Raw genomic sequence first — 26,613 nt, forward strand, 5'->3', positions numbered from 1 at the left:
GCGGGGTCGCGCGCTGTGGCGACGGCCCGCGCGGAGGGAGCCCGGGCGGACACGGCTGAGGGAGCCCAGCGGCAAGCGGCCACGGCCTGGCGGCGTTGGCGGCGGCCCCAGGGCGGCCTGGGGCCTGAGGCCCAGCGCAGGTAGGCTCCGCGGCGGCCCGGCCCCGCTTGGTGCCGGCACCTGCTGCCCGCCCCCGGGGCGTCCCAGCCGTGCGGCTGGCTCGCCGCGTGAATTTACGACTCCGAGCTTCCGCTTTGCGGCTGAGGAGCTGGGAGCAGAAAGCCACGTGCAGTGTAGGATTACTGGGAGGAGGCGCCAACGGACGTCAGTGCCGTAGGTGCTCGGGTGGTTCCCTAGGTTACCCTCCCCGGAGCCTGAGAACGAGGTTGGGAAAATACTCCGGTCCCCGGGGAAGGCCCACGCCCAGGGGCGGGACGGGGTGCCCTCGGGCTTTTACAGAACTCCTCCCTGGGGGCGTGACTGCCGACCACCGATATCATTTTTATTTTTAAGTTTAATTTTTTTGTTTATTTTAAAAGTAACGGATAATTTGCATTTTATAGAACGGTCAGAACACAAAGGTAGAATGGAAATTAAAAGATCGAATTCCTAGTGCCTCTTCCTGAAGATAAGTTCTGTAGCGATAAGCAAAAGACATTTTCTACAAGTATACCGTGATATGTGCGTGAGTGTGTGAGTGAACATTATCATTTTGTTCGTAACGAATACCCATCATTGAAGAGCGTCTGGCACGTGGCACGTGATAAAGGAAGTAATAGCTTCCTGGGTCCTTGGCATCTGCGTTCTCCCTCCATCGGCCCCTTGAGTGGGAGTCTGGTTCTGATTGCCCCTCATAGCTCTGCAGAGTGTCAGACAAGTGAGCCTCCAATGAAAGGAGAGATAACATGGGCCCCATCATGGAGGAGGAATTCGGAGTAGAAGAGATACACCCAAAGAAGACTTGAGGGGTGTATTAAAAGGGGAGCTGAACTGACACTCAGCTTGTTTGGATTCCTGTCAAGGCTCTGTGCCCACCAGGACTGTTCAGGTTAGAGGTTCCCCCCTGCAAAGTGAGAAAGCTGGTTGATCTCAGGCCCTGCCAGTGTGGGAGGTGGTTTCAGGAAGCAGAGCTTTGGCGCTGAACTACAGGATCCCTCACATATACACATATTCTGGGCAAGGGCTAACACATTTTCTTTTTTTTTTTTTTTTTTTGTAATTCTTATTTTTTCATTGAAATGTAGTTGATTTACAATGTTTCAGGTGTACAGCAAAGCCATTCAGTTATACATATACATACATATATATTTTTTCAATTTCTTTTCCATTACAGCTCATTACAAGAAATTGAATATAGTTCCGTGTGCTGTGCAGTAGGTCCTTGTTGTTTATCTGTTTTACATGTAGTAATAGAACAGATTCTTTATCCCACTGATTGGTGGCTTGTTTGTTGTTTGGCCATCTTGGCTGTCACCTGGGGCTTGGAAGCCTTCTTTAGGAGAGACTGAGGTGCTGATAGCACCTGTGAGTCACTCTAGAACCTTCAGGCTGTCTGAACTGGATGTGGCTTTCTTTGTTTTCTCCTTCTCTTCCTTTTCTGCCCTTGCATCCTTGTTCTTTCCCACCCAGAGTAGAATAGGAGACAGATGTCCAAAATGTGTCAGATAAATGTGTCACATTCTGGACTAAGGGTTCTACTAGGCAGCTGATGACTTGGGCTTGATTGCTTAGTATTCCCAGAATGAAGTGCTCTTCATCCTAGTGCTTGTTGTTCCATCTCAAGGAAAGTGTCACCCCACAAATTTACCAGTCTGTCTCATTCCCCCATCCCCCCCACTTTCAAGGGGGTCATAGGTGGATTCCTAGTCAATTAACCTTCACTGAACATCCTGGTTTCTATGCTGTTGTTTTCATTTTTTTCAAAATTTGTTTTTAAAATATATGTACAATAGAAGTAACTCATTTTGATGTTCAGGTCTATGAATTTTGATAAATAGGTAGAGTCCTGTATCCACCAAATGAGATTGAAGAAGTCCATTGAACAAGTCCATCACCCCCAAACTGCCTCTTATACCATTGTGGTTCCCCCACCCTGAGCCCCTACTATCACTGATCTGTCCTCCACCCTTTAGTTCTATTTTTTCTAGAAAGTCCTATAAATGGAATCATACAGAAGGCAGCATTTGAGTCTGGCTTCTTCCACTTCGCACAGTGCGTTTGAAATTCATTCATGTGTTGTGTGTATCAGCTGTTCATTCCTTCTGCTCATGGCTGAGTAGCATTCCCTTGTATGAATGTGCCACTGTTTGTTTATACATTCTTCCATTTTTTTTAATTAAAAAATGTTTTTATTGAAGTATAGTTGATATACAATGTTGTGTTAGTCTCTCATGTACATATATATATATTTTTTTTTTCATTATAGGTTATTATCTCCCATGTTTTTAATAGCAGCCCTTTGAGATACTATGTCCCCATTAGACAGTGAGGATCTAGGTTGGAGATGCTAAATTTTGATCTAATTCCAAATCCAGGATTCTTTCCCACCACACCTAAGAGCTGATTTAGTCCACTGACCAAAATACCTTTTCTTTACTGCCCATCCAAGAGGTTGTGAGGCTCCTTGAGTTCCTGGAGGATTCCCTTTCTAGAACACCGGTCCTGGGGATTGATGAAGGAAACTATACGCCACAGTTTATGACTCATGATATGCGTTCTTCTTTTTCTGCTTAGTGACAAGCTCACCAGTTTTAGCATGATGGAGCTGCCCCAACCGTAAAGTATCTAACGAAAGGAAGCGGTCTCGTCAGCTCCAGGAGTTAGCTACGTTGGGCAGCCCCACTAGGGCAGTGACGTAGCCGCCCGCTACAGTCAGGAGTGTGACCATCCTGTTTCACTCCCCGGACAGCCAGGAGGGAGAGACCTACCCAACCCCTGCGCCTCCCTCTATAGCGATGTCGGAGCTCAGCGACGAAGCCAGCGAGCCAGAGCTCCTGAACCACAGCCTGTCCATGTGGCACGGGCGGGGGGCGCAGGTCAGCCGGGAGGAGCTGGCTGTCCCTCTGGATCTTCACACGGCGGCTTCCATCGGCCAGTATGAGGTGGTGAAAGAATGCGTGCAGCGGTAAGAGATCTCGGCAAACGTTCCTCCTTCTTGGATTTTTGAGCCCCGTGGTTCAGATCCCAGGTAGAGCCACCAGTCAGAGCCAGTGGGGCCTCTTAACACGTGGTTAGAATAATGGCTGCCCCTCTTGGCCAGTTGTCAATGACAATTTATGCCAGACGCCAATGAGGAAGGCTGTTTTGATTCCTAGGAAGAAAAAGATGCCTTAAACTTTTTTTCGTTTAGGCTAGAAACTTTTCATTTCAGGCTTAACTTTAACCAGGGTAGTTTTATGGTTTTCCCTAAATACAGAAATGCTCAGAGAAAGAAAACAAAAATAAAGATGGAAAGCAATGCCCTCCAGTCTTCTTTACCCAGAGGGGTCATTTTAATCCCTCACACACCACCCCCCCCGACTTCTGCCGTGGAAGAGGAGGTGGGGTTTCTCTCCCCTGGAGGACTGCACTAACCACCCATAAACCGTTTTTACAGCTCTTACGTGCATGTTATGTCCTGATACAATGGCAGAGGCCCTCGGCTGTGGCCCTTAGCTCCTTCTTATTCAGAGTACACTTTTGATACTCAGTGTAATTTTTGAAAAGGGATCAGCCTTCTCATCTCCACCCACTTTTGTCCACCACGCTTTGTGCTCACTATTACCATCTCATTAGTAACTTGGAGAAACAACCTACATTCATACCTACCTGGGCCTTTTCTAGTTCCAGTCTGGGGAGCCAAAGCACAGCCTCGTAGAAGCCCCGTTTCTGGTTCCTAGGTCATAGCCATCACTTACAAATATCTGGCCAGTTGAGTAGAGGTGCACTTGGTACCCCTGTACCAAGTGGATGTGCAGGCAGCCCATCCCACTGACAGGGTCATCACCTGTAGCCCTGCTCCTTTGGCATTCTCAGGCAGTTAAGCCTTTGGGTGTGCAGTAAAACCCACAGTCCAGAATGGCTCTGCAAAGGTGAGGGGCAGCGTTTGTGTTCTGATTGTGGTTGTGGACGCTGGTGCACAGTGAGCACACACTTGGGACCTGGGGAGGGGCTGGACACATCAGAAGGGAGGATTCAGCTGAAGGGGGCATGTAAGAGCCCTAGAGGTGCTCTGCCAAGGGGTGGGCTTCTCTGTGTTCACATGGAATTGTGTCCCACCAGTGGAGTTGGTGCAGTGAGGATGAACTGGTCTCCACGCGGCTCTCCCAGCCAGTGGCGGCCTCTGCAGCGTGGAGTCAGGCCCTGTAGAATGGTTGTGTGGGCCAGTGCCAGCAGCAGTGTAGAACATGCTAACAGATGGAAAATAAACGTCTGATGTCGCTTAGTGTGCGTACCTGGAACAGGCCTGAACTGTGGGGGTCAGTTGTCACTTGGTAACTCCGCTGGAGGTGAGGACTGTGGAAGGGGAAAGGCTGGGGCCTGAACCAGGCAGGATTCTTCTGGAGAGGGTTGCTATTTCTGTACCCTGATCCCAGACTCTTAGTTGGGGAACCCACATTTTTTTTTCCTGAATTGTAATGGAAATCAGTGAGGAAGGTAGGATTCTTTGGTCACGGATTTTCCAAGAATGTTTCTGTATGGTGGAGGGCAAAGGAGAAATCATTTTCAGTGGGACTTGTCCGTTATCTGAGTCCCTTCCTCTTTCCTCTCCCCTTTGCACCGGACTCACAGACTCTGGTCTGTTGGTGGAAGGTAGTCAAGTCTCCAGGTCAGCGTTTCTCAGCCTCAGCACTCCTGACAGCCCGAGCCAGGTCATTCTGTGTTCTGGGGCCATCCTTTGCACTGTGGGGTGTTGAGCCCACCCCTGGCCTCCACCCACTAGATGCCAGTCACTTTTCCTTCCCAGTTGTGACAACCAAAAATGTCTCCAGGCCCTGCCAACTGTCCCCTGGAGGGCAAAATCGCCCCTGGCTGGGAATTATATATGTAGCTGGTGGGAAGAAAGAAGAGAATTGCAGCCTTGGGATAGGAGGAGGGCACAGATGGGAACCAGCAGTCAGAGGAGGCAGACACACTCAAAGGTGTTTGCAGAGGCAGTTGCACAGCAAATGTAGCCATCTCCTCTCCCCCGTGACACCTGGGCTGGTGGGTGCTGCTTCCTGTCTGCCCTTCCAGCTCTTTCTCCCGGCCTGGCCTCGCCACCGGCTTGGGTACACCTCCCGTGTGAGATGGCTGGCAGGTCTAGCATGTCTTGCGTTTGTTTAGGAGAGAGTTAGATTTGAATAAGAAGAATGGTGGTGGCTGGACCCCGCTGATGTATGCCTCCTACATTGGACACGATACCATCGTGCACCTGCTGCTCGAGGCAGGGGTGAGTGTGAATGTGCCGACCCCGGAAGGGCAGACTCCGCTGATGCTGGCTTCTAGCTGTGGCAACGAGAGCATCGCCTATTTCCTCCTCCAGGTGAGCTACAAGAGGCTCAGGCCAGAAACCCGAGGGCCCCCGGCCGCTCTGCAGAGACGTGAACCACTGTAGGCCACAGTGTGTGCATGCGTGTGCGCATATACTCACTTCCATTCTTCCAGCGTGACGGCCTGGAGGGCGCCTGCCCCACCCAGAGGAGACACTGCCGTAACGAGCATTCTGTGTTCTCTTGAAGCAAGGTGCTGAGCTAGAAATGAAGGACATTCAGGGCTGGACGGCCCTCTTCCATTGCACCAGCGCTGGGCACCAGCAGATGGTCAAGTTCCTTTTGGACAGTGGAGCGAACGCCAATGTGAGGTGATTACCAGGTCTTAAGTGGCCTGAGGAGGGGGGCAATCACGTCTGACTCTGAGGAGGGCAATTGACAAGGCAGCTAAGCCCAGAGTGCAGGGTGCCCCTACCTCGGTTTGACAGATCAGGACAAAGGGGCGGAGGCGACAGTCCCACCCGGACGTGGAGGCACAGGGATCGTCCTGGCTTTTCCATGCACCTGTCAGGTGACACGGGGTGCAGCCCATGAAGCTCTCTGTGCCTCATTTCTTTATCTGAAAACAGGTACATAAGTACCTGTGTCAGAGAGCTGTCAGAAGGATCACATGTCCTGTTGTGTGCCAGGGGCCTGACTTAGCAAGTGACACTGAATTGACATGTGTTAAGTGCTAAATCCTTTCTCTTTCTTGCCTTCTGTGTGTCTCAGATGAGGCAATACTTTGAAAACGGTCATGAGTTTTATAAGCTGGAAATAGCATTTTTGTCTGAAGCATGTCTTGATGAATAATCCTCTTTCAGCAAACAAAGCACGTACCAACACAGCATCCACCTGCCACTGCCCTAGCTGGTGTCATCTGTTGTACCACACTGTAGGGCCACGTGCCCCTAAGAAAGAAAAAAATGCTGCTGATTAAAGTGCCACTCGTTTTTTGACGTTCTGACTTCAGCGATGCCAAAATGTGAAAACTGTGGGTCTTAGAACAGATAAAAACAGTAGTTAGCTTGATTCTTGTCTTCTGGATCTGAAGCAAGTGAAGACTGGGAGGCACTCTGAAGACAGGGCTGAGTTAACTGTAACCAAGCACAAAAAACAAGCCTCAGACACTAGGTGTAGTAAGGGCAGGGTGGCTTGTCAGCCCTGGAGCCTTGGGGAGAGTTCCTGGAGGGTGTTGAACTCTGGATAGGTGGATAGGAGGCACTAGCTGTCTGTGAGCCAGGAAGGGTGACAGCTGCTTTTTGCTTGTGATTAAGTGGAGATTCAGGCAGTAGCAGGTGGAGACAGCTTAGAAGGCGCAAGGATGGGAGACAGATTACTTCTGCCTGGAAGAACTCTCTGCCACCGATATGACTGTAGTCTCGATCTTGCAGGGAGCCGATAAATGGATTTACCCCTTTGATGGAAGCAGCTGCCGCTGGACATGAGATAATTGTGCAGTATTTTCTGAATCATGTAAGTGACCCTGTTTATTACCTTATAATTTAGTCAAAGCAAGTGAGGAATCATATCACTGAAGTATAAACTATAACAGAATTTGCTCCTGCATGGAAATAACTGCTCTTCATCCATTTATTCAGTATATTTCCTTGAGTATCTATTGATGCCAAGTAGTGAATGGTGCTTAGGCATTAGGGGTACAGAGGTGAGTAAATATAGATATCTATTCCTTTTTGAAAAAATTTTTTTTTTGAATTTTGAAAATACAATTATTTGAAAGGTATGGAAAAATATTTTTAAAAAGTACATAGCACTCATCATCCATCACTTAAAAAAATGTATGTAGAATAAGAAGGCAGAACTCTTCCTTCCTTCCCCAGCCACCCCTGTTCCTCCCCAACATGCCCCCTTGGTTGATAAAGAGACACTCAGGGGTTTTCTACTTAGAAAGTATTTCTGTATATACCTGTAAACACATGGCTTTTTGTTTTGAACAGAGTGGGGTTCTACTGTGTATTTGCCCTGCAGCTTCTGAGAAATCACTTAATATGCCCTAGACATCTTACCCTTGTACGGTATTCCATGTATAGTCCATGCCATAGTTAATCCAGTCAGTTCCCTTGTAGGGATGAGTCAGTTTGTTTCATAGTGGTCTGCAGATAGACTCAGGTCATGTTTGCCATCATGCACGGTGCTGTGCGGAGTATCTGTGCACAAACATCTCCACACAAGTATGGCCACGTCTATACAGTTTGGTACTAAAGGTGGGAATTTTGGATGTAGCCTAAATATAGCTTTAACATGGATGTTGCCAAATTGCCATCCAAAGAGTAAGTTGGAGGGTCCTTATAAAAGGGATTAGTGCTCTTCTAAAAGGGACCCCAGAGAGCTCTCTTGCCCTCTGTCCACCATATGAAGACACAATGAGAAATCGGCCTGAAAGATGGTTCTCACCAGAACCTGACCATGCTGGCACCCTGATCTCAGACTTCTAACCTCCAGAACTCTGAGAAATAAATTTCTGTTGTTTGCAAGCCAAAAATAACTCCCCCGACAAAAAACAAAGAGCAACTTGTACCAACTTGAACTTTGTCCACAGCAATAGAATTATGACTCTGAAATTATGAAGTACTATAAATACCTGGAATAGTACAGAAGATAATGCTAGTACAAGTAACCCACATGAATCCAGAGGTAACCACTATCCAGATGCTGGTCTGTACCTTTCCTTTCCCTGACTTTTTACTTTCTTTTTCTTTTTTTTTTTTTTTCAATTGAAGTATAGTCAATTACAATGTGTCAATTTCTGATGTACAGCTCAATGTCCCAGTCATGCACATACGTACATATATTCATTTTCATATTCTTTTTCATTAAAGCTTATTACAAGATATTGAACATAGTTCCCTATGCTATACAGAAGAAATTTTTTTAAATCTATTTTTATATATAGTGACTAACATTTGTAAATCTCAAGCTACCAAATTTATCCCTTCCCACCTCCTTTCCCTGGTAACCATAAAATTGTTTGCTATATTTGCAAGTCTGTTTCTGTTCTGTAGGTGAGTTCATAGTGTCCTTTTTTGCCTTTTATTTATTTATTTTTAATTCCACATATGAGTGATCTCATATGGTATTTTTCTTTCTCTTTCTGGCTTACTTCACTTAGAATGACAATCTCTGGGTCCATCCATGCTGCAAATGGCATTATTGTATTCTTTTTATGGCTGAGTAGTATTCTGTGGTATAACTATACCACAACTTCTTTATCCAGTCATCTGTTAGTGGACATTTAAATTGCTTCCATATCTTGGCTATTGTAAATAGTGCTGCTGTGAACATTGGGGTGCATGTATCTTTTCAAATTAGAGTTCCCTCTGGATATATGCCCAGGAGTGGGGTTGCTGGATCATATGGTAAGTCTATTTTTAATTTTTTGAGGAATCTCCATACTATTTTCCAGAATGGCTGCACCGAACTACATTTCCACCAGCAGTGTAGGAAGGTTCCCTTTGCTTCACACCATCTCCAGCATTTATCATTAATGGACTTCTGAATGATGGCCATTCTGACTGGTGTGAGGTGATACTTCATTATAGTTTTGATTTGCATTTCTCTGATAATTAGTGATACTGAGCATTTTTTCATTTGCTTATTGGCCATTTGTATGTCTTCATTAGAGAATTGCTTGTTTAGGTCTTCTGCCTATTTTTTGATTGGGTTGTTATTAAGTTGTATGAGCTGTTTATATATTCTGGAAATCAAGCCTTTGTCAGTCGCATCATTTGCAAATATTTTCTCCATTCCATAGGTTGTCATTTTGTTTTGCTTATAGTTTCCTTTGCTGTGCAAAAGCTTATGAGTTTAACTAGGTTCCATTTGTTTATTTTTGTTCTTATTTCTATTGCCTGGGTAGACTGCCCTAGGAGAAACTTGCTAAGATTTATCCTCACTTTATACTTTCATCGCATGCTGTGTGTCCTTAAACAATACATAGACTTGTTTTATATATCTTCAAGATTTACATAAGTGATATATTTATATAATGACTGTACGTGTCATTCAGTAAAGTGCAGTACCTATAGATGAGTTCACTCATTTATCAGCTCTGTATTTATTGAATGTAGGAATACAGTATATTTTCCATTTTTCTTTCAGCAGACACTTGAGTTGTGTCCACTTTACCATTCCTAACAGTGCTGCAGTTGGCATTTTTTATCTGTCCTCCAGAGCACACGTGAAGGCATTTCTTCAGGAGGTCAGGTTGTGTTCTTCAGCACAGAATTGTGGGTGTGTAGGGTGGGTGCATCTTCACTAGAGTGTGCACCTTGCTCTCCTCCATAGGTGTCCCAGCTCATACTCTTCCGATGGTATTTTACATAGCACTCATTTCCTGTACTCTCCAAACCCCTGGAACGTGGTGTCAGATGAGTGGTCTCCTGTTGATTTTTACCTTTCCTTGATTTCTGGTGAGGTTGAGCATCTTTTCATGTATTTATTGGCCATCTGGACTTCCTTTTCTGAAAATAATTTTCTTTGAAAGTAATTTCACTCACACATACTCAGCCTCCTTGAGACATGGCACAAGGTCAAGGTCGATGGGTAGGAGCCCAGACTGTGAAAGCATAACCTCTAGGTAGAACTGGACATCAGAAGGACAGTTACACTCTCCTTTTAAAAACTACTAGAGTATTAGAAAATCAGAGCCTTCACAGCATTGGTCTCCCATACAGGTTACATCCTCATTTGGTGCCTTTACTCCCCGAGCGGTCTGAGATGGTGTGTGGGCACCTTGTATGGAGGGAAAACAAGTCATACTGGATTTCTTTTGGAAAATTTTCTGAATTTAAAATTTTGAAATAAGTCCAGACTTAAATGTTACAAAATAGTACAAAGAATGTGTGTACCTTCACTAGATTTCCCAGATGTTAGCATTACACTTCATTTTCTTTCTTAGTCTCTACTTACATACATATTATGTTTTTAGAACCATTTGAGAGTGAGTTGCTGACATAATGCCCTTTTCCCCCTAAATACTTTAGTATGTGTTTCTTAAAACAAGGATTTCCTCTTTCATCATCACATACAGTATCAAACTCAGGGAATCAACAGTGAGCCCTTACTCCAGCACACTCATCAGGAGTGGAGGTGTTGGTCAGTTCTAGGGGGTCGCTTTCAGGCTGAGGGGCCGACGGGCACGGCTTGGAGCGTGTGGCTAATGGGCCAAGGTGTTCAGTTCTGGGAGGCCGCCTGGCTAGCCCAGTGTGGGTGCTCCTCATTCCCTGCAGATTTCCTGTGCTCAGTCGTGGGTGGACCCCAGGGAGCCAGAGGGGTAGGGTGGGTCCCTGACCCAGCCCCAGAGCCAGGCTCCACGTGTGAGGTAGAGAACTGGATAAGGCCGGACGCCCATGCTCTTCCCAGGGGAGGAAAGGGCTGTGGCTGCTTCCTGCACACCCCGTCTCCCTCGTCCCAGGGGGACCAGGCCCCAAGCTCAGTTGGGGCAGGGTGGGCTGAAACTCTCCTAGAAGGGAGCTGTGGCCTCCTCACGGGGAGTGCGCCCCCGCCGCGCTGGTCCATGGTCTCACACCTCTGTGTCCCACTTTCCTGTCAGTTAAAATGAATTCTCATCATGTTCTTCTCTAGTAATAAATGATATACCTTATAAAATGGGAAGAAAAATAGAAAAAAAATTAAAGGATAAATAGACAGAAATGCTAATATTTCCTTCCTCAGGGACCTTCTTGTCGTCAGTTCTGTTTTCTCCCTCATTTCTTACTAAGGAATCGTGTTTCTGCCCCCCCCCCCCCCCCAGTATCATCTTAAGTTGAAGTCTTCCAGGCTTAAAAATAAATACTACTTAAAATCCTTCAGTAAAGATGGTTTTGTTTGTTCTGGCTGAAACCTTTGGGTCCTTCTATCAAACTGAAACTAGAAATTATCTTTTTTTTTTCCCAGTTTTATTGAGATAAGATTGACATACATCACTGTTTAAGTTTGGTGTGTACAGCATAATTATTTGACCTAAGTATATTGTGAAATGCTTGCCACAGTAAGTTGAGTTTACCTCCATCGTCTCATACAGATATAAATCTCTATATATACAGACTTCAGAGACTACTACAGAGCTACAGCAATGAATACAGAGTGATATTGGCACAAAAACAGACACATGGATCAATGGAACAGAATAGAGAGCCCAGAAAGAAACCCACACACCTATGGTCATTTAATCTTCAACAAAGGAAGCAAGAATATACAATGGAGAAAAGACAGTCTCTTCAGCAGGTGGTGTTGGAAAAACTGGACAGCCACATACACATAAATGAAGCTAGAACACTCCCTCACACCATACACAAAAATAAACTCAAAATAGCTTAAAGACTTAAACATAAGACAAGACACCATAAACCCCCCAGAAGAGAACATCGGCAAAACATGCTCTGATACAAAGTGTAGCAGTGTTCTCCTAGGGCAGTCGACCCAAGCAGTAGAAATAAAAGCAAAAGTAAACAAATGGGACCTAATTAAACTTATAAGCCTTTGCACAGCAAAGGAAACTATAAACAAAATGAAAAGATAACCTACGGACTAGGAGAAAATATTTGCAAACCATGCGACTGACAAGGGCTTAATTTCCAGAATACAGAAACAGCTCATATAACTCGGTAACAAAAAGCAAACAACCCAGTGAAAAATGGGCAGAAGACCTAAGCAAACAATTCTTCAGTGAAGACATACAAATGGCCAATAAGCACATGAAAAAATACTCAATACCGCTAATTATCAGAGAAAGGCAAATCAAAACTACAATGAGGTATCAGCTCACAGCAGTTAGAATGGCTGTCATGAAAAAGTCCACAAGCAATAAATGCTGGAGAAGGTGTGGTGAAAAAGGAACCCTACTACACTGCTGGTGGGAATGTATTTTGGTGCAGCCTTTATGGAAACCAGCATGGAGATTCCTTAAAAAACTAAATGCAGAGTTACCATATGATCCAGCAATCCCACTCCAGGCATATACCCAGAGAAAACTAATTTGAAAACATACATGCACCCGAGTGTTCACAGCAGCACTGTTTACAATAGCTGAGATATGGAAGCAACCTAAGTGTTCATTGACAGATGATTGAATAAAGAAGATGTGGTGTATATATATACTGCTCAGCCACAAAAAAGAATGAAGTAATGCCATTTGCAGCAACATGGATGGACCTAGAGATTATCATACTAAGTGAAGCCAGAAAGAGAAAGGAAAATACCATGTATCACTTATATGTGGAATCCAAAAAAAAAAAGGAAAAAAAGGACACTATGAACTCATCTACAGCACAGAACCAATACCAGGGAAAGGAGATGGGAAGGGATAAAATGGGAGTTAGGGATTTGCAGATACACACTACTGTATATAAAATAAACAAGGTCCTCCTATATATTCAATGGCTTGTAGTAACCTACAATGAAAAAGAATATATATATATATATGTATAACTGAATCACTATGATATACACCATACACTGTAAATCAAACTGTACTTCAGTTTTAAAAACTCTATATGTATTTCCTTGTGATGAGAACTCTTTGGATTTACTCTTAATAACTTTCCTAGATGACACACATCAGTGTTAACTATAGTCATCATGTTGTACATTACATCCTATTTTCTACTTACCTTTCAACTGGAAGTTTGTACTTAAAAAAAATTTTTTTGGAGGTATAATTGATGTATAATATTTTACATTATAGGTGTACAACATAGTGATTCACAATTTTTAAAGGTTATACTCCATTTATAGTTATTATAAAATTTTGGCTGTATTCTCTGTGTTGTACATAATTTATCCTTGTAACATTTTTTGGTGGGGGGAGGTAATCAGGTTTATTTATTTATTATTTTTTAAAATGGCAGTACTGAGGAGTGAACCCAGAACCTCAGGCATGCTAGGCATGTGCTCTACCACGGAGCTATACCCTCCCCCCATAGCTTATTTATTTTATATGTAATAGTTTGTAACTCTTAATCTCCTACCCCTGTCTTGTCCCTCCCCCTAGGAAGATTGTTCCTCTTGACCACCTTCGTCCAGCCTCCTCTCCTCCTACCCTACCTAGAAATGATCTTTTAAGGCTGAAGTTTTCTAACTAGAGCTCTGGCAAGTGGGGGATTATAGAAAGTAAAGCTCAGTTAGGCTGTTGTAAAAATGCAGCTTTTTCCTACCAGAGGGAAGTATGATAATCACCTTCTGTACTGGCTCAACCAAGATCAATCAAGTCAGTTGATCATAGTTTTCCAGATTAGGGGAAAAGAGTACACATATATAAATACTTATTATACAAGTGATATATACTTGCTATAAAAAGAATTAAAAAGTACAGTTAAGCAAACAGCTGTTTAAATAGCCAAGACATGGAAACAACCTAATGTCCATCATCCCATCAACAGATGACTGGATAAAGAAGTAGTGGTATATTTATACAATGGAATACTACTCAGCCATAAAAAAGAATAAAATAATGCCATTTGGAGCAACATGGATGAACCTGGAGATTGTTATCTGAGTGAAGTAAGCCAGAAAGAGAAAGAAAAATACCATATGATACCGCTTACATGTGGAATCTAAAAAAAAATGATACGAACTTATTTGTGAAACAGAAACAGACTCACAGACATAGAAAACAAACTTATGGTTACCAGAGGGGGAAGGGGATGGGAAGCGATAAATTGGGAGTTCTAGATTTGCAGTTACGAAAATAGATAAACAAGTTTATACTGCATAGCACAGGGAACTGTATTCAATATCTTGTAGTAACGTATGGTGAAAAAGAATATGAAAATGAATATATGTATGTTCCTATATGACTGAAGTATTGTGCTGTACACCAGAAACTGACACAACATTGTAAACTGACTGTACTTCAATTTAAAAAAGTACAGTTAAGCAAACAGAAAGCAAAAATCACTCATAATCCCATCACCCAGAGATATAGCACATTGTCTAGTATCCTCGTTTTTTGTAGATACATGTTTTAAGTCAAAATGGAGTTCCAGTATACAAAAAGTTATAATAGGCTTTAATTCTCTTAACGATGTCTCACGCACACCTGCCCGTGTTCCTGCATACACTTGGACCTGTCTCATAAATGGGGGGGCGGTGTTCCCTTTTGTAGGTGTGTTCTCACTTATTTCACTAATCCCCTTGTGAATGCGTTCCTTGCAGTCCTCACTGCACTTCAGTGCTGCAGGGAAGATCCTGCATGTTAGTGTGCGTCCTTCATCACTTCCCGAGGCGGAGTTCCCTGTGGAACGGCTGGGCAGAGTACCACGCACGCTTCCAGCCCCAGCTGCCTCCTGCTGGGCTGCCCTTGGAGCATGGGCTCTGGTAGCTCTGCCTCAGCTGTAAGACCGCACGGCTGGAGCTCTTAAAAGTGGGAAGCTTCTGGGCTTTTCCCGTTTCAGAAGTAAACATGCTCCTAGTAACTAGAAAATACAGAAGATGAGGAAGGTGTGAAAAAATCCCCGTTATCTTACTGCTTAAAATAGCGCCAACAGTTGGGGCATATTTCTTTCCAGTATTACTTTCTGTACACGTTTTGGGTTTGTCTCTGGTTTTGCTGCAGCTATAATGTGTAGGCAGTTTTGTATCATGGTCCTTTTAAAAAGTTGGTTATAACTTGCTTATTTGTAAATACCCGCATTTATGGCAGTAACACAGCTGACTCTCTACTCCCCCAGAGCATGGAAGTCATCTCCAGGTTTTTATTACTGCAAATACGTTGTGCTGAAGACTATAAGTACTTTTTAGGACTTTGGATAAAAGTTACCAAATTCTGTTTCAGAAGGGTGGTGTTCCCGATCCGATTGTGGTTTTTAAAGGCTGCCCCCCTGGTGAATCTGTTGTCCCCAGTTTTCTCTGTGGGGAGAGATGGAGCGAGTGGGCCACATGCCAGGTGCAGAGGGTGAAGGTTGGGCTCCCCGGCCCAGCAGCCTGCAGCCTGCCCGCCCTCCCTCCCCGCTGAGTGTGCGTCAGAAGCCAAAGGTGTTATTTAGAAGGGAGCTTGCTAGGGCCTTGGCCTCTTCCTTGTAGGGCTCTGGGGTCGTAGGGGAAGAAGCTGGCCATCTCCAGGGTCCACAGCCCCTAAGTGAAGCCAGGGTGCTTTGCAGGGTAGGGTCCTAACTCTTCTTTCCCGAACTTTCACAGGGAGTCAGAGTGGACACGAGAGACCACAGTGGAGCCACAGCCCGGATGCTGGCCAGGCAGTATGGACACATGAAGATCGTGGGGCTGATTGACGCCCACTCACCGTCTCTGCCCCAGAGCGTCTACCGGAGCCCAGGTACCAGCATCTGCGGCCAGGCCTCTGCTGTCATCCTGTCACCGAGAGAGAGGAGGCTCCTCCTTCCCGGGCTCCCACTGCTCCTTGGAGCTTTGCCCGAGACCTTCTCAACGCCCCCCACCCCATGACTCCATCTCATCAGCAAGGTGGGGGCCCGCTGGGCTGAGGGGAGGGGTGCGGAGAGCAGAGCGGGATGGCCAGGCTGCGAGTGGGCAGGACAGAGGGCAGCTCACAGAGGGGCTCGCTCTGGGTTTCCTTTCCTGACTTTGCTCATAGGTGTCGCCATGTAAAATGTTTTAATTTTAAGTAGTCAGATTCATCAGTCTTTTATTTCCTCTGGGTTTTAAGTCACAGGAAGTCTTTCCCTGTGCCCTGGTTGTACAGGAATTCGCCCGTCTTCCTCTGGTTCTTGTCTGGTTTCATTTTCTACATGCAGACCACCGATCATTCACTTTATTTTCACGTGTGGAGGGAGGTGGGGTTTTTCAGCTGGCTGCCCCGTTGTCCTAGCATCCATCATCTGTTTAGAAGTCCATTTCTACCCAGTGGTCTGAGGGGCCATCTTTATCATATAGTCTGAATTTCCCTTTGTGTCCGGGTTTGTCTCTGGATTTCCTGTTCTGTTCCACCGGACCCTGTACACACGTCTATAAACGACAGGGGCATTTTCTGACATGTTTGACCACCTGCTAGGGCTGGCCTTCTCGCAGCTTCCCTTTCCCTACATTTCCTGGCTCCCGCTCACTTAATTTTTGGTATGAACTTGAGCATCCTCCTGTCTAGCTCCTTAAAGACAGTGTGTTGATATTTTTGAGATTGTGGAAAATCTGTAAATTAACGACCTCTTCATGCTGTTAAGTTGTCCTTTTGTTCAAGTGTACTTTTATGTCCTGCAGGACAATTTTAAATTTCCCTCATGCACGTTTTGCATACAACTTCAGTTTATTCCTGTGTGTCTGATTTTCCTCGTTGCTGCTGTAAACGTGTTATACCTCGAGGCTGCCACCCCAGCCCTCACTGCCTGTCGCCTGTGAAGAGGTCGGCGGTTGATGTCTGTCCACCAGTTTTATGTTCTGCTGCCTGACTGAGTTCTTTCATTGTCTGAGTTAGTTTTATTCATTGATTCCCTAGTTTTTTCCAGGTACGCTACCATAAAACCTGCAGATAGAGACAGACTTACTACTTTTTTTCAGATCTTTATACCTCTCATTCCTTTGGTTTCGTTGTGCTTGCTGAAGCCCCTAGTGCCCTGATGAATATGGTGGAGGAAGCGGGCATTCACTGTTGTCCGATCTTAGAGGAAATGCCACGTTAAGTAAGATGCTGGCTTTCAGAGTAAGGTTTGCATATGTGTTAGCATTTTAAGAAAGTGTCTGTCATTTCCTATATTCTTGAATGTTTCTTAGAGGAATAAGTGTTGAATTTTGTCAAAGGCTTTGTCAACATCTATAGAGATGATTGTGAATTTTCTCACAAAAAATATAATACAATATATTGCATTAATGAGTTTCCTAATAATAAACCAATTTTACATTCTTGGCATAAATCCCACTTGGTGCATTACTTAATGTGGTTTTGGATTCCATTTGCTAACATTTTATTTATTATTTTAATCACAAGTGACATCGGTCTGTAGTTTTTGCTGTTCTGCCTTTATCTGGTATAGGTCTCAATATTATACTTGCTGCATAAAAAGAACTAGGAAGGGCCCCTTCCTCTTGTGCTCTGGAACGATTTCTGTGGCGTTGGTCCCGTGTGGTCTGTGGGGGCTTCTCCTGTGAATCCACCTGGGCCGGTCTTTGCCCTCGCCTCTCTGTGTGGCGTTTTCCTAGACCCGCTCGTCTCTGTGCAGAGAGTGAGGTGAGCGACAAGGAGCCTCTGCTGGAGTGCGAGTCCGTGTCCTCCTCACTGGAGGGAGGCATGCTGATGTTGGCGGGGTCCCCGCCGCCTGGGCCGTGTTGGAGTTGGGGTGCGTGTGGGTCTGTCCGTTCTGCTGACTGTGCAGGCTCGAGAGGACGTGTCGGGAGGTTCAGGCTGAGGGAGCTGCCTTTTCCTCAGTTACCTCCCTGTACCTTTATCTTCTGTGACTCCCTCAGCTTCTGCTTGGACGGACCCAGGCTCCCCCTGGCGGTGGCCATCCTGGCGTGGGAGGGACTGACTGGACCACTTAGGGTCACTGGCCGGCTTTGGAAACGGGCCAGGGACCCCTCACTCTCCCGACAGTGGCTGGGCTGAGGCTTCAGCTCACACCTGAGCGACCTGCTCCCTTCCTGGCCACAAGACTGTTCTGTAACAAACACCAGCATGTGAGGACAGGGGTGCGGCGCTAACAGGGACTCCTCGGTGTGTCTCCACCCCAGTTCACCAACTCCAAAATGAGATCTTACCAATGGGAGCTTTCTACAGATCAACACCCCCCACCCCCGAAATTTGCTTTCTAGGTGTGATGAGATATGGAAAATGGAGAAAAGCTATAAAATGCTAACGGCTGTGCGCACACTGAGCTCGTAAGCTCATATGGGTGGTGATTTGAAATATTTCATGAAGCAGCAAACAGAGCCGTCAGGTGGTGCTTATTTCCCAAGAAGTTGTTCAGGGAGGGAGTTGTTCAGGCTCAGTGGTAGAGTGTGTGCTTAGCATGCATGAGGTCCTGGGTTCAATCCCCAGTACCTCCATTCAGTAAGTAAATACATAAAAATAAATCTAATTGCCTCCCCGCAAAAAATTTTAAAAAATTAAAAGAAGTTATTCATGTTGGGAACATAAAATTGCTTAGGAAGTTGTGACTGCTGTTGTTGTATGTTTATGAACAGGTGGGGCTTACTTGCCACTTCAGCCTAGAACAGAATTTATTTCTGACTGTAAACGTAATACAGGCTTGTAAGAAATTCTGGAAACCCAGACGGAGAGAGGGATGAGAACAGAACCCCTCATCATACTCAGCAAGCTTGCCACCCCCCAGGCATCCTGGTGGGCCGGCCTTGGGGCATTTCTCACAGGTGACATCCTGGGAAATACTTTTCTTCTTCTCAATTTAAGAAAACCAAGTACAATGACTTTCTTCTAGTTCGTTATGAGGATTACTAGATTAGTCCATCACTGAATAAACTGTCTTAATTTTGGTGTTTGACCCACAGAAAAATTTGAAGATCTGAGCTCTTCGGATGAATCCTGCCCGGTTCCTCAGAGACAGAGGCCCTGCCGGAAGAAGGGCCTCAGCATCCACGAGGGGCCGCGAGCCTTGGCCAGGATCACCGCCATCGGGCTCGGGGGGAGGACACAGCAGCCTCGCTATGGTGAGCGGCCCACGGCCCCTGGTGGCCTTGACACTGGAGTCCGGGATTCTGTCCTGATTCAGGCTCCTGACGTGTGGGCTGCCAGGTGGGAGCAGCAGCGGCAGCGCAGGGACTCAGGACTGATCATAGGGATGGCGACACGTCAGTTATTGGCTCACTCTTGGGTTTTGGTTCATCCTTTGATTTTCCTTTTCATTGGTTAAAATTAAAAATAGAACATTCTCTCATGGAGCAGAAATGTAGCTGAGGTCAGACCCATTTATCACGTGGGTGGCTCAGTCAGAGGGGGAAATGCCACATCCCCTGGGGAGGACTCTGCCCCTGCGCGCTTTCCTCAAAGTGATGGGTTTGAGAGCTGTCGGATGGCACACACCCCCGGGGGGCCGGAGCCCTAGACCCGAGTTTCCAGATCTCCTGACTGTTGAGTGCGATGCTTGTGGGGAGCTCGGGCGCCAGTGGTTCTTGGCGTGAGTTGGGTTTGATGCTCTCTTGCCGCAGGCCTGACTGAATGAGCAGACTTACGTGTGGGTTACTCGTCAGTGGCCAGGCCGCTGGTCTAGCAAGTGGGCGTCTGCCGCTGGGCGTGGAGGACCCGACTCCCAGTCAGGCTGGTGTGTGTGTTTCAGTCAAGACTATGTGAGAACTTGATTCCCTTCTCAGACCCTTGGAAGGGGCCCTGGTGCTGGTTGGGAACTCTGGGCCCACCTTCTCCCTTCTCCCGTCGTCCTGGCGGGGCAGAGTGGGAGCACAGTGCTGGAGCAGAGTCTGTTCTGAGCAGCCCACACCCCTGTCCTGCCTGAGGTCGGGTGGGGCGTAGGAAAGACCCACCACCAAGGCTTTTTAAATAGAAAATTCCTTCAAGTTACCAAAAGTCTATGGTGACGTCCATCCGTACAGCTCTTGTTTATGCACCACAGAGGAGCTGGTGGTCACCAGAGTGACAGCCGGAGCTGTGTCTCAGTTGTGGCATCTCAGGAGATTTTGTATTTCCTCTTACACTTTGTGATATTTAAATTTTCCAGCAAGTGTATATGTCCTCTTTGCCAACAGGTAAAAAACACTTGAATGATAAAGAGCATGTGCTGATTGTGAAAAATCTCTTAATTATAGAAGGGTATAAAGAAGAAAACACATCACCTGTGATCCCACCAGCCGGGCTTTCATGCAAATGCAGTTTCCGTGGGGAAGGGACAGGAGCAAGATTGCACTTAAACTCTCTGGTGTGTGTTCTGCTGCTTCTTGTTTCCTCGCAGACAGGTGCGCTCAAAGGTGACGGCATTTGGTGTTGCTGCTGGTCATGTTTAGCCCAGGGCCTCTTACCTTCCTACTCAGCCAGTCCTCCTTGTGGCTGGGCTGACTGACCTGAGGTGGAGCGCCCTGTGCTGGAAGGTCACAGGGGCGTGGCCGCGGTGTGTGTGTGAGGGTAGATGTACCCAGCAGAAAGGAACCCCTCATGGGATAGTTTTACTCTGGCTCAGGAATCTCCTTTTTTCTCTTGGAAAAGCCACGGTGATGCTGAGAGCACCAGCCTGGGCCGGGCCGTGCTCCACTGTGCACTCGCTGTCGGGCACAAACTGGCCCCTCACCTCTCGGAGCCCGTGTCCTCCCCTGCAGACTGCACAGTTATGTCCAGGCCACTGGGGCGAGTAGAGAAGCTGGTCACTACGAGCTGCCTGCCGGCCTGCGTCCTGGGTTCCCCCACCGGCCAAGATTCCTCTAAAGCGGCGGTTGCATTTGGAAGGAAGATCTTGTCTTGCTTTTTGTGTGTGTGTAGATTCACGTGCCCCATTCTGTCCACAGAGCAGGTGCCTCCCCGGGGCTATGTCACCTTCAACAGCAGCGATGAGAACCCCCTGGAAGAGGGGGGCCTCTGCTACAGGGACGTCACCTCCCCCATCAACGAGCGGGACGTGGAGAGCAGCAGCAGCAGCAGCCGGGGTATGCGCCAGCCCCCCAACACACACACCCGTCCAGCAGGGCCGTGGCACTGTGATGAGTCCATCCAGCAGAGGAGGGGGCAAGTTAGAGAAGGCTCTGGCTCTCGTGAGGAGAGTCAGAGAATCTAGCAGGGGGACAGGTGAGGAGAATTCTCGCCCAGGGCGTCTCCGGACAGGATGGGGGGGTCACTCCAGACAGAGGTTTAGCCTGCTGACTGGTAAGCCCTCAGGAAATGTCCTTGTATGCTACACGTATGGTCCCTTCACCAGCTGTTTAGTGAGTGCCCTCTGTGCCAAGCACTGTTCCAGATGCTTGGATTTATCAGTGACCAGAGCAGACACAACCTGGCCAAGTGTAGAGGGTGGGCTTGGCCAGGCAGTCAGCATGAACAGAATAAACAGTAGCTACTGAGAGCTGCGGAGGAAACAGCTTGGTGCAGGGCTCGGGGGAGTCACCACGGGCGAGGCCTGTGGTCAGGCGTCCTCGTCTTCGCCATTGTCAGAAGAGCACGCCTTCTGTGCCAACCTCGGGGCCGCGCGGAGCAGCAGCAGCAGCGAGGCCCTGGCGAGGGCCCCGGGACTCAGCAGCGAGGCCTCCCTGGAGAGCAATGAGGTGACCTTCTCCCCCCTCTTGCTCTCCCACCTCCCTCCCCTTTCCTGGCGTCAGCTGAGGTGAGCGGGTCTGCTACAAGGATTTACTGCGTCCACGCTGTGCCTGGACGTACCTGGAGCATCGCTGGGTTTGTGCCCCAGGGACCCTAGAGGCAGTCACCAGGGAGGCCTCTGTGTGGCAGGCGGGGGGGTTTCATGAAGGGTTTCAAACCTGACCCAGCCCGTGAGGGAAGTGGCACAGATGGCGACGCAGACGCTAGAGCTGTGGGGCGGAAAGCAGAGTTTGGACACAGCCACATTAGCTGTGAGCCCTTCGGAGTTACTTTAAACAAATCTCTCACTACAGGATTCGGATCATGCGCGTAAAAGCTCAGTTCGCAAACAAACTAAAAGTTTTGTGAAGACTAAGAGCCGTCACAGCAGTAGTGACAGCCAGTGGCCTCCTGGCACCGGGACTTCCTGTTCCCCGGGATCTGTCCCCCAGACTGAGAGGTCCCCGTATTCAGGACCCCAGGTAAGACCACTTGTGAAGCTGGTGGGTACGCTGTTAAAAGGACGGGGCTTTTGTGATCTGTGAGGCATTTATTTGAGAGACGAGAGTGGGGTGGTTCTTCCCCAAGTGACCAATAGAGCTGCTCGGGCGGAGAGGATGCTTAATGGCGAGAGGGGCCAGTGGCAGGGTTTCTGTCCGTCCCCTTGGTTTCCACGCTCAGCCCAGCCTTCCCGAGTCCGGGGAGGAGCAGCACAGGACCGATGTCGTGGAGCTGCTTTTTGGCAACAGTGACAAGATGCACATGAAGCAGTGACAGGTGGCAGCCAGCGCTCAGCGAGAACTGTGGTTTCTGCTTCTTGTCATCGTGGCTGCGCTGGCTCTGCAGTTACTTGGTTACAGGTGCATCAGCAGCTCAACTGTCTCACGTGTTTCAAGTATTTGCTATTTATCACTTCAAGTCACAGCTCTGCTCTTCGCCTAAAGCCTGTGGTTTTGCTGATTTCTCCTCGCAGCCCCCAGGGAGCTCTCCCCAGGGTTTGTGTTCCCGGCCCGGTGACCAGCTGGCCTCTCGAGGCCTTAAGCACATGTTGACTGGAGACTTTAAATCAGCTCTTTAAAATATATTCCAAGACCTAAAAGAAACCATCTCTAAATATTGAAAGTGATAGAAATAAAAATAACCAAATAGAAATTCTGGAGTTGAAAATATAGTAACTGAAGTGAAAATTTTACTAGAAGGGCTCGACAGCAGATTTGAATACGCAGAAGAGAGAATCAGAAAACTTCCCGTAGCTCAACTGAGGTCTTCCGATCTGAGAGATGAAGAAGAATGGAGAAAAGGACCCAACACCTGTGAGACCACAGTGGTGCTCCTAGGGAGGAGAGAGAGAAAAGCAGGGAAAATGTTTTAAAATAGCCAGGTTTTCCCAGATTTGATCAAGAAATGGATCTGCGCATCTATGAAGCTGAATGAGCTTTAAGTCGGTCAAACTCAGAGCCACATCTGGACACATCACAGACCATCAGAAGACACAGAATCTTGTGACAAGTGACTCAGCACATCCAAGGGCATTTCCAGAAAATTAACAGGACATTTCTCATCAGAGGGGATGACGTGTTCAAAGAAGTGAAAGAAAACTCAGCCAAGAATGCCACATCAGCAAAAGCAAAAACTCCCCCAGGTGAAGGGGAGATGAAGCTGGTTGAGGGTCTGCAGAGGCTGGGGAGTCACTGCTGCGGACCTGCCTCGGGGTGTGCCTTGTCTTGTGCCCCTGCCTCCAGGGCCCACCTGTGTTCTGACCTGCCCTCTGACCACGCTGGCTCCTTGCCCCCTAGGACCTGGCCACGCTGCTGGAGCAGATCGGCTGTCTAAAGTACCTGCAGGTGTTCGAGGAGCAGGACGTGGACCTCCGCATCTTCCTGACCCTCACCGAGAGTGACCTGAAGGAAATCGGCATCACGTGAGTCCACGGGGCCTCCGTGGCCAAAGCGCCCTGGGACCGGCTGGGGTTGCAGCTCCTAGCGTTCGGGTGGAGGGCCGCCCTGTCCAGAGGCCGGCTCTTTCCCTGCGGTTAGCTGTCTGCCACTCCTGGCTGACGTCCTGTGCAGGCCCAGTGGACACTTCTGTGTTCAGGGCACCCAGATGTTTTCTGCTGTTCACTTTTGAGTGTTCAGAGTTGGCAGACAGTCATCCACAGGTCCCTGTCCAGGGAAAGCAGCAGCCAGGGAGGCCACCCTACCAGAGCGGGGAGGCTTGTCACAATTCACAACTCCTTATGTTACTTTGTGTCCTCTGTTCCAGGATCCCGGGGAGCTACTCTCCCCCTTCAAAGCTGGGCCTTTTCTAGGGGACGGTCTTGGTAGGACGGCCCATGGAGCCTCCACACACAAGGCAGCCCACCCGCATCCTTCTCTCACCCCCCCGCCGCAGGTTGTTCGGGCCCAAGAGGAAGATGACCTCTGCCATTGCTCGCTGGCACAGCAGTGCCCGCCCCCCCAGTGATGCCCTGGAGCTGGCCTATGCTGACCGGCTGGAAGCTGAGATGCAGGAGCTCGCCATCCAGCTGCACAAAGTGAGTGGGGAGCCGGGGCAAGGGATGTGCAGAAATGCCAAGAGGGGCGTCTGCTGACACACACCTGCAGTGAAGGACGCAGCCGTGGAGACAGACGCCCAGAGTCCACGAGCAGCAGCCAGGGTGGGAGACAGGACAGTGAAGGCAGGGAGCAGGGCAGCTCACGTGCTGAAGGGAGACGCACAGATGGGCACTTGGGAGGGGAGAGGGTGAAGGCGGGGCACAGCAGCCAGCGGGGACACCGTGGGGCTCGCAGGCAGGGACCCAGAGTAGGGACACTGAGGAGACAGGCCCCTCCAGGCCAGGAGAAATGAGGCACTCAGACGGTGGAGATGGAATCTGGGGGCAGGGGTGTGGGCAGCCTGAGTGGTCATGGCCTGGTGTCCCCAAGTGCCCCAGCCCGTTTGCCTGCCCCACCTGCCACCTTGTCCGCCGCAGCGCTGTGAGGAGGTGGAGGCCATGCGGGGCCAGGTGTCGCAGGAGCAGGAGCTGCGGGCCGTGGTGGAGAGCTGCCTGCTGGAGCAGGACGGCGCCCGCAAGAACGTCCACGCACAGCTGCAGGAGACCTGGGCCCTCGCCCGGGACGCTGCTCTTATCCTGGACCAGCTGCGGTGAGTGGGCATCTGAGCTGCCCCCTGGGCCAGGGCCAGGCTGAGTCATCGTTTCCTCCAGATTCTTCAATCAAGGGGTCATTTTCAGGGCCTTCTGGGGTTACCACCACCACCCATTTCATTCTGGCTGTTCCTCCCTGCAGGCAGCAGAGGGGCCCTGAGAACCTGCACACCCCAAGTGGGTCCTTCTCTGCCTGGGCCTCACCGGCAGGCGAGAGCCCAGCTTCATACAGGGAGGAGGTGGGTGTTGGCCCTGCGAGGCCTCTCCCCTCACCCGCACCTGCTCTCATCTCCCACAGAGCCTGTCAAGCCGAGCTGTCAGCCCGAGTGAGGCAGGACCAGTACCCGCTTGGGGCCACCCTGGGCCCAGCCCTCCCCACAGCTGGTAAGAGCAGCATCCTGGCCCTGGTACAGGCATGTGGAGGGCAAGACGCCTCTCCAAGCCAGGCTTTACCCCTTGTCCCAGCACCATTATCACACTCACACCCCCAGGTCCCCTCACACACCCAAGCCCATGTCCTCACCGTCCCTCCTGACGGTGGGAGGCAGAGGTCCTTCACGTCCAAGACTTCAAGTGACACCTGCAGCCCTACACTGGGGCCATCCTGAGGCATAGCCTAGCAGTAGGCAGGGACCCTCACACTCTCACTCCCCATGCCAGGCCCTGACTGGCAGTTGGCACTTTGGTCAACAAGTGGGAGAACAAGCTGTGATGGAACAAGGGGGTGGTGCCGGCACTGACGGCTGGGTGGGTCCCCTGGTCAAGGTGGCTCAGGACGAAGAGATGCACAGACCCCAGGGCCCACCCAGCCCTCTGCCCCACAGACGCCAAAGGCTGGCAGGCCTCCTTGCAGGCCCTGAGCCTCCCTGAGCTGTCAGGAGCACTGGAGGATCGAGTCCGGGAGATGGGTGAGTCTCTGGGCAGCAGCTCGTGGCTCCTGCCCGCACTCAGGGCCAGATGCGGTGAACAGGGAGAGCCTGCCACAGCCCCCCAGCATCCCCAGCCACCCATTCCTGTGCCCTGCTCGCCCCCCAGACTTGCAAAGCAGTCACTGTCTGCTCCCATCCTCAGGGCGAGTGCTGTGCTCGGTGACCCAGAGCCTGGAGAAGCTGCAGGTGCTCAACGGGAAGGAGAACTGGCGGGAACCTTAGCCGGGAGGGACGGTGAGTGTCGTCAGCCCAGGACCCAGGCCAGGAGAGGAGGGCCTGCCGTGCAGCTGAGCGAGTGCCCACTGGAGTCTTCCCTTTCCCTTCTCAGAGCTGACGTGGGGTGACGGATCCACCCTGAAGCTGTGCCCGGAGACAGGAGGGCAGTGAGCGGCGGCCGCAGCAGCTGGGCCCCCAGCAGGGCCAGAGGATCGGGCCCCAGGAGCAGCCAGCAGACAGAGGCAGGACGGGGCTGTGGCTGGTGTGAGGGCAGCGAGGCCTGCTCTGAGGCAGGACGAGGGTCTCCTGTCCAGAACCTAGGATTAAGGCCCGGAGCAGGGAGGGCCTTGGGGAGAACGCAGCCCCACACACCACAGGCACCACACTGAGTTTGCCCTGACGGATGGGGACGGGCACCTGGGCAGCATATGCCATTTGCTGGAAAATAAAATTTAAGATTGGCTGGTGAGAGGTTCATTTCTGGTCACGTGGCCTCCAGTACTGGCTGATTGATAGACCACTGCAAGGAGACCCGTGCCAGGGCCCTCACCCTAGAACACTGACAGCAGGACCAACTGGGGACCCTTACTGCCCCACACGTCCATCCCCTGCAGCTCAGAGCACCCCAAAATTCTACAGAGCTACCCAGAGAGCAAAGCATGCCTC

General features: G+C 49.0%; 2 protein-coding genes across 16 annotated transcripts in view; one reads left to right on the forward strand and one right to left on the reverse strand.

Moving 5' to 3' along the window:
- On the forward strand, positions 1 to 26,416 carry ANKS3 (ankyrin repeat and sterile alpha motif domain containing 3). 7 transcript variants are annotated; one of them, XM_074346367.1, is made up of 18 exons: positions 1 to 140; positions 2,734 to 3,124; positions 5,305 to 5,503; positions 5,700 to 5,821; positions 6,884 to 6,965; positions 15,645 to 15,780; positions 18,918 to 19,076; positions 20,187 to 20,333; positions 20,877 to 21,014; positions 21,517 to 21,626; positions 21,972 to 22,139; positions 23,454 to 23,578; positions 24,049 to 24,190; positions 24,629 to 24,801; positions 25,101 to 25,186; positions 25,627 to 25,710; positions 25,874 to 25,965; positions 26,060 to 26,416. In XM_074346367.1, the coding sequence occupies exons 2-17, from the start codon at positions 2,955 to 2,957 to the stop codon at positions 25,951 to 25,953; spliced, it is 2,121 nt and encodes a 706-aa protein (XP_074202468.1). In that variant the 5' UTR covers positions 1 to 140; positions 2,734 to 2,954; the 3' UTR covers positions 25,954 to 25,965; positions 26,060 to 26,416. The 7 variants fall into 7 exon arrangements, with proteins under 7 accessions (XP_074202468.1, XP_074202469.1, XP_074202471.1 ...); XM_074346368.1 differs by lacking the exon at positions 25,627 to 25,710; XM_074346370.1 differs by lacking the exon at positions 20,187 to 20,333.
- The window catches only part of NUDT16L1 (nudix hydrolase 16 like 1), a 7,115-nt gene continuing 2,689 nt past the window's right edge, over positions 22,188 to 26,613 (reverse strand). For 3 of the 9 annotated variants that reach the window (XR_012500382.1, XR_012500381.1, XR_012500380.1), the window contains exon 5: positions 25,769 to 26,091. The gene's annotated coding sequence lies outside the window, so the exon portion shown is untranslated. Of the gene's footprint in view, positions 22,751 to 22,850; positions 22,991 to 23,495; positions 23,854 to 24,254; positions 24,359 to 24,607; positions 26,092 to 26,248; positions 26,386 to 26,613 lie in introns of those variants that run through there. The other 6 variants (XR_012500376.1, XR_012500378.1, XR_012500379.1 and 3 more) reach the window with 6 other exon arrangements.

This window comes from Camelus bactrianus, chromosome 18, assembly GCF_048773025.1.
Source record: "Camelus bactrianus isolate YW-2024 breed Bactrian camel chromosome 18, ASM4877302v1, whole genome shotgun sequence".
NCBI lineage: Eukaryota > Metazoa > Chordata > Mammalia > Artiodactyla > Camelidae > Camelus > Camelus bactrianus.

Bases quoted from the DNA above. Each gene is read 5' to 3' on its own strand.
- ANKS3 (XM_074346364.1), top strand. From the start codon at position 2,955: ATGTCGGAGCTCAGCGACGAAGCCAGCGAGCCAGAGCTCCTGAACCAC. The intron at 5,822-6,883 runs GTGATTACCAGG...TCGATCTTGCAG, and splicing joins GGAGCGAACGCCAATGTGAG to GGAGCCGATAAATGGATTTA. The intron at 21,015-21,516 runs GTATGCGCCAGC...CGCCATTGTCAG, and splicing joins CAGCAGCAGCAGCAGCCGGG to AAGAGCACGCCTTCTGTGCC.